Source organism: Xyrauchen texanus, chromosome 36 (assembly GCF_025860055.1).
Source record: "Xyrauchen texanus isolate HMW12.3.18 chromosome 36, RBS_HiC_50CHRs, whole genome shotgun sequence".
Classification (NCBI taxonomy): domain Eukaryota; kingdom Metazoa; phylum Chordata; class Actinopteri; order Cypriniformes; family Catostomidae; genus Xyrauchen; species Xyrauchen texanus.
Genome location: NC_068311.1, coordinates 1,711,901 through 1,719,400, shown reverse-complemented (window position 1 = coordinate 1,719,400; position 7,500 = coordinate 1,711,901). Strand labels below are relative to the sequence as shown.

At 34.5% G+C, this 7,500-nt stretch overlaps 2 protein-coding genes across 2 annotated transcripts in view; one reads left to right on the top strand and one right to left on the bottom strand.

Moving 5' to 3' along the window:
* LOC127630210 (uncharacterized histidine-rich protein DDB_G0274557-like) overlaps nt 1-7,500 on the top strand; it is an 83,339-nt gene that overhangs the window by 25,787 nt on the left and 50,052 nt on the right. The window lies entirely within an intron of this gene.
* The window catches only part of LOC127630223 (chloride channel protein 2-like), a 64,071-nt gene that overhangs the window by 32,475 nt on the left and 24,096 nt on the right, over nt 1-7,500 (bottom strand). The window contains 1 exon segment of the mRNA XM_052107705.1: nt 266-419. Within this exon segment, the coding sequence (XP_051963665.1) occupies nt 266-419 (154 nt within the window).

Here is a 7,500-nt window from a genome sequence, read left to right as displayed (position 1 = left end):
TGCCCCCTTCAGGCCAAACACTGAAACTGCAGTTACAGCTTTTACACACAAGACAGCCCTTATTTATGAAATTGGTGTGTAAATGCATTCTTACGTAATTCTTCCCATTGAACTGAACGGGACAATTTATGCAAGACTCATTTTACTAGCGATTTGCATGCAGATGTGTTCTGCGGTTTCATTAAGATGAAGCGTTGTGGCATAGTTGTGAAAACGCTGCATTAGTGTTGTAGAAATGTTTGTAGCACTGATTGGACTCACTCACTTCGACACTTGATGCATCGTCCCTTTTCATATTCCAGGAGTTTGAGTGGCGGACTGCGGTCGGAAATGGAGCGTCGGTGACGCCTGTCCTCTCGAAGTCGTGCTGCCGCCTCTTTAGCGTAAACACCCAATTCCTGAGTGTAACGCCCATACATCTACACACAGAGAGAATAACTATTAAACCACACATTAAAGCATGTAAGTGTGTTCACTTTGTTCTGCTGATGTAGCGTTTATGATGTTTTTGTCAGACGGTTGACATCTAGAACTCCAAGTATCCACGCGCACCCAAAAGGTCAAAGGTCAAAGGGCAATTATCTTATTACTCTTCTTCCTTCACACGGATTTTCACTGCTGACGTTCTCTTTGTTTCGCTACAGGTGCTTTAATAACATTAAATATAACATCTAAAATAACATCATGCTCGCACGCACGCAACTGAAAAAGCATGTGTGAGCAAGGAGGTCTACAAACCTGACTCCAGCCAAGTCCTCGTGGTGGCGTAATATATATACTGACTAAAATAATGTAGTTGATGTGAAGATTAACCGAAGCTCCTGACCCGTATCTGCATGGTTTTATACACTGCACTGCTGTCACATGATTGGCTGATTAGATAATCACATGGATGATTGTTGGTGTCAGACGGGCTGGTTTGAGTATTTCTGGGATTTTCACACACAACAGTTTCGAGAATTTACTCCGAATGCTGCCAAAAACTAAAAAACATCCAGTGATGGGCAGATCTGTGGACGGAAACACCTTGTTGATGAGAGAGATCAACAGAGAATGGCCAGACTGGTTCAAAGTCTAATTTAAATGTTTATATCCACATTCTTAATTCACAGATTAGGCCTAATGTAATGTAAAGTAATGTAATGTAATGTAATGCAATATAATGCAAAGTAATGCAATGCAATGTAAAGTAATGCAAAGTAATGTAATGTAATGTAATGCAATGCAATATAATGCAAAGTAATGTAATGTAATGTAATGCAATATAATGCAAAGTAATGCAATGCAATGCAATGTAAAGTAATGCAAAGTAATGTAATGTAATGCAATGCAATGTAATGCAAAGTAATGCAAAGTAATGTAATGTAATGCAATGCAATGTAATGCAAAAGTAATGCAATGTAATGTAATGTAATGCAATGTAATATAATGTAATGCAATTCAATGTAAAGTAATGCAAAGTAATGCAATGTAATGTAATGTAATACAATGTAATGTAATATAATGCAATATAAAGTAATGCAATGTAATGTAATGTAATACAATGTAATGTAAAGTAATGCAATGTAATGTAATGTAATACAATGTAATGTAAAGTAATGCAATGTAATGCAATATAATTCAATGTAAAGTAATGCAAAGTAATGCAATGTAATGTAATGCAATGTAATGTAATACAATGTAATGTAAAGTAATGCAATGTAATGCAATATAATGCAATGTGAATGTAATGTAATGTAATGTAATGTAATGTAATTTAAGTAATGCAATGTAATGTAATGTAATGTAATGTAATACAATGTAATGTAATGCAATGTAATGCAATATAATGCAATGTAATGCAATGCAATGTAATGTAATGTAATGTAATGTAATTTAAAGTAATGCAATGTAATGTAATGTAATGTAATGTAATACAATGTAATGTAAAGTAATGCAATGTAATGCAATATAATGCAATGTAAAGTAATGCAAAGTAATGCAATGTAATGTAATGCAATGTAATGTAATACAATGTAATGTAAAGTAATGCAATGTAATGTAATGTAATACAATGTAATGTAAAGTAATGCAATGTAATGCAATGTAATGCAATGTAAAGTAATGCAAAGTAATGCAATGTAATGTAATGCAATGTAATGTAATACAATGTAATGTAAAGTAATGCAATGTAATGCAATATAATGCAATGTAAAGTAATGCAAAGTAATGCAATGTAATGTAATGCAATGTAATGTAATACAATGTAATGTAAAGTAATGCAATGTAATGCAATATAATGCAATGTAAAGTAATGCAATGTAATGTAATGTAATGCAATGTAAAGTAATGCAATGCAATGTAATGTAATTTAATGTAATTTAAAGTAATGTAATGTAATGTAATGCAATGCAAAGTAATGCAATGCAATGTAATGTAATGTAATTTAAAGTAATGCAATGTAATGTAATGTAATGCAATGCAATGTAAAGTAATGCAATGCAATGTAATGCAATACAATGTAATTTAAAGTAATGCAATGTAAAGTAATACAATGCAATGTAATGTAATGTAATGTAATTTAAAGTAATGCAATGTAATGTAATGTAATGCAATGCAATGTAAAGTAATGCAATGCAATGTAATGTAATGCAATGCAATGTAATGCAATGCAATGTAATGTAATGTAATGCAATGCGAAGTAATGCAATGCAATGTAATGTAAAGTAATGCAATGTAATGTAATGTAATGCAATGCAAAGTAATGCAATGCAATGTAATGTAATGTAATTTAAAGTAATGCAATGTAATGTAATGTAATGCAATGCAATGTAAAGTAATGCAATGCAATGTAATGCAATACAATGTAATTTAAAGTAATGCAATGTAATGTAATGCAATGCAATGTAAAGTAATACAATGCAATGTAATGTAATGTAATGTAATTTAAAGTAATGCAATGTAATGTAATGTAATGCAATGCAATGTAAAGTAATGCAATGCAATGTAATGTAATGCAATGCAATGTAATGCAATGCAATGTAAAGTAATGCAATGCAATGTAATGCAATGCAATGTAATGTAATGTAATGTAATTTAAAGTAATGCAATGTAATGTAATGTAATGTAATTTAAAGTAATGTAATGTAATGTAATGTAATTGCACAAGACAGTAAAAAATAAAAAAATAAAAATACAATTCTAATTTTTTGCAAACACATTGTGACCCCTGTGTTCTGTTTCATTTGTTGCACTGTGCTTGTTGTCAGCGCAGGTGTCACAAAGATTCGATGTTCTGAAGTTCACGTTTAAAGTTTCAGCACTTGATAAACAGTAAAACTATGTTTTATTTATGCTTTACCAAATGAGCACATCCTGAAATATTCCTAAAGGAAGGTTGTGTCTTCTTTCATAAGTATTCAAACCCACATGCACTTATGCATTCATCATGTGCACGCACACACACACACACACACATACACACATTACACACATATACACATTACACACATATACACACATTCACCCCTCATACAAACACACAAGTGGACAACATGAAACAGAGACCAGAAGATCATGAGAAGGATAATTCTGTCTCTCTGTTTACTAAATAACACTCTCCTTCACACAAACATGACTTCAGACCCGCATCTCCCTCGTCCAATCAGACTTAAGAGAGAAACTAATGGTTTCAGAAAGAGAGATTCAGAAAGATGAGAAATGGATGAGGAATTGTGTGTTTTGTAAAGGGTTCACAAGGTCACATGACCCACATCAATATACACAACTAAACAAACATGCTGCACAACAACGAGTCGGAGAACTGTACAGCTGTGATTAATGTGTGTATTATCTGAAATAAGTCACATTATTGATTGCAGCCGGACGAGCAGCGTGATGGGTGGAGCCTCGTGACCCCAACCCGCCTGACCCGAAGAACAATTCTTTAGGTTACATTTTTTATTCTTCATAGAATATATTTAAATATAATATTTTAAACAAGGTTACAAATTTATAAATAAATAAATAAATAAATACATTCTTTATTCATTAAATTAATCAATTAATTGTAATAATTTAATGTATAAATTACAAATATTATTTAAAAAATAAAAAAACGAATCATTTTTATATGTAAAATAATACAAAACAGAATAATAGACTATTCTTAAATGTTCGTTAATGTTTTATTGATTCTTTTGATGCTTTAAATGAAAAATAAATCAAAATGAATAATTTATTTGTAATAACAAACATCATAATAACAGAAAATGTAATAATGTAATTAAAATGTTATTTTTTTAATATTTGACATTGTTAAATATACATAAATATATATATTTTTTTACAAATAATGTTTTTGCAATCACTATTGGTAATGTTAAAAAGTAATTATATTGATTTAATTGACATTCTTCCTGTATTTAACACTAGCAACACCAAGGCCTCTTAAAAAGTCAGCAAGCTAAACCTAAATCAACACACACACACACACACACACACACACACACACACACACACACACACACACACACACAAAAATGAGAAAATGATTACAGAAAATATACAGAGAAACAAATACTGATGGACAGAGAGAGAGAGAGAGAGAGAATCAGAAGGTTGCTGGTTCGACCCCCGGGTCGACCGTGTTCACGCTGCACTGAAGGAGTCGTGGAGGATGAACTTCACTTCCTCACTCACTGCAGTAAATATATACGATACACAGAGCGAGAGAGAGACACACACACACACACACACACACACACACAGAGAGAGAGAGAGAGACACAGAGAGAGAGAGCAGAGAGAGTGACACATACAGAGAGAGAGCAGAGAGAGGAGAGAGAGAGAGAGAGAGAGAGAGAGAGCCCTAAAACCATTATAACACACACACACACTACCACACACACACACACACACACACACATGAATGTAGATCATGTTTAATTCAGTTTATATAGTTCATCAGTTAAAGTTAACTTGAAACATAATTAATCATAATCATTTTTATTATCTGTTTTTCTTTGATGACTTTCAATGTTTTTCTTTTATATTTGCTTGATCAAATCCAAATTCAATTGTTCTAAACTATTTTATATGTTGTTTTAAAAAGCTTTGGCAAAACAAAATGTACTTTTGTCATAACAATAAAGCAAATTGAATTGAATTGAACTGAGAGACACACACAGAGTGAGAGCGAGAGAGAGAGACTCAGAAGAGAGAGAGAGAGAGAGAGAGAGAGACTCAGAAAGAGAGAAAGAGAGAGAGAGATACTCAGAAAGAGAGAAGAGAGAGAGAGAGAGATACTCAGAAAGAGAGAGAGAGAGAGAGAGATACTCAGAAAGAGAGAGAGAGAGACTCAGAAAGAGAGAGAGAGAGAGAGAGACTCAGAAAGAGAGAAAGAGAGAGAGAGAGAGATACTCAGAAAGAGAGAGAGACTCAGAAAGAGAGAGAGAGAGAGAGAGAGATACTCAGAAAGAGAGAGAGAGACTCAGAAGAGAGAGAGAGAGAGAGACTCAGAAGAGAGAGAGAGAGAGAGAGATACTCAGAAAGAGAGAGAGAGACTCGAAAGAGAGAGAGAGAGAGAGACTCAGAAAGAGAGAAAGAGAGAGAGAGAGACTCAGAAAGAGAGAGAGAGAGAGAGATACTCAGAAGAGAGAGAGAGAGAGAGAGAGAGAGAGACTCAGAAAGAGAGAAAGAGAGAGAGAGAGAGAGATACTCAGAAAGAGAGAAAGAGAGAGAGAGAGACTCAGAAAGAGAGAAAGAGAGAGAGAGAGAGAGAGATACTCAGAAAGAGAGAGAGAGAGAGAGACTCAGAAAGAGAGAAAGAGAGAGATACTCAGAAAGAGAGAGAGAGAGAGAGACACAGAAAGAGAGAGAGAGAGAGACTCAGAAAGAGAGAGAGAGAGAGAGAGAGACTCAGAAATAGAGAAAGAGAGAGAGAGAGAGAGAGACAGAGATACTCAGAAAGAGAGAAAGAGAGAGAGACACTCAGAAAGAGAGAGAGAGAGACTCAGAAAGAGAGAAAGAGAGAGAGAGAGAGAGAGACTCAGAAAGAGAGAGAGAGAGAGACTCAGAAAGAGAGACAGAGAGAGATACTCAGAAAGAGAGAAAGAGAGAGACACTCAGAAAGAGAGAGAGAGAGAGACTCAGAAAGAGAGAAAGAGAGAAAGAGAGAGAGACTCAGAAAGAGAGAGAGAGAGAGAGAGAGATACTCAGAAAGAGAGAAAGAGAGAGAGACACTCAGAAAGAGAGAGAGAGAGAGAGACTCAGAAAGAGAGAAAGAGAGAGAGAGAGAGAGAGAGAGACTCAGAAAGAGAGAAAGAGAGAGAGACACTCAGAAAGAGAGAGAGAGAGACTCAGAAAGAGAGAGAGAGAGAGAGAGAGAGAGACTCAGAAAGAGAGAGAGAGAGAGACTCAGAAAGAGAGACAGAGAGAGATACTCAGAAAGAGAGAAAGAGAGAGACACTCAGAAAGAGAGAGAGAGAGAGACTCAGAAAGAGAGAAAGAGAGAAAGAGAGAGAGAGAGAGAGACTCAGAAAGAGAGAGAGAGAGAGAGAGATACTCAGAAAGAGAGAAAGAGAGAGAGACACTCAGAAAGAGAGAGAGAGAGAGAGACTCAGAAAGAGAGAAAGAGAGAGAGAGAGAGAGAGAGAGAGAGACTCAGAAAGAGAGAGAGAGAGAGATGTTTGGTTGTGTAACAGTAGTTTTATTCACGCTGCAGTGTGAGAAGAATTCAAATGTTTCAGCAAGTGGGAGAGAGACACGAACAAAGCGAGGGAAGCAAAACCTGAAGGAAGAACAACAGCAGCGAATGACACATCTGAACAGACTGCTAAATAAAGACACAAAACAAATGTCTCTCTCTTTCTCTCTCTGCTTCAGTGTGTTGTGTAATTCCTCACATCACCAGAGGAGGCGCTACAAAACTTCCTCCCTTCACACAGATTTCAACATTAAAAAAATAAATTGCAACAACAAACAACATTGGTGAAGTCAGCCACAAATAAAGTAGTTTTAGAGGTAGAACAAGTTACATTCAGACACAACATTTCTTTTTTGTATAATAACAATCAGGAACATGTTCCAAGAAAGTCAATTTAGTTTAATTTAAATCTAAAGGAATAGGTCAATTACACGTGTTTAAAAAAGAAGAAATGAATCTTCTAAGACTGATGTACATGTTAGTAGTCATTAGCAACCTGAGAGGATTAAAACCTATGAGCCGTAATTTAACATGGAAATATATTTACATTTATTATGAAGGTTTATTTTGTCATTTAACCCAAGGGCTGGGGAGTAACGGAATACATGTAACAGGATTACGTATTTAAAATACAAAATATAAGTAACTGTATTCCACTACAGTAACAATTTAAATCATTGGTAATTAGAATACAGTTACATTCAAAAAGTATTTTGATTACTGAACGGATTACTTTGCATTGTATTGTCATTTGTTTCATTTAATATTTAGTTCTTTCAGATGGAAAACATTTATACATATAAATGATCCAAAGTG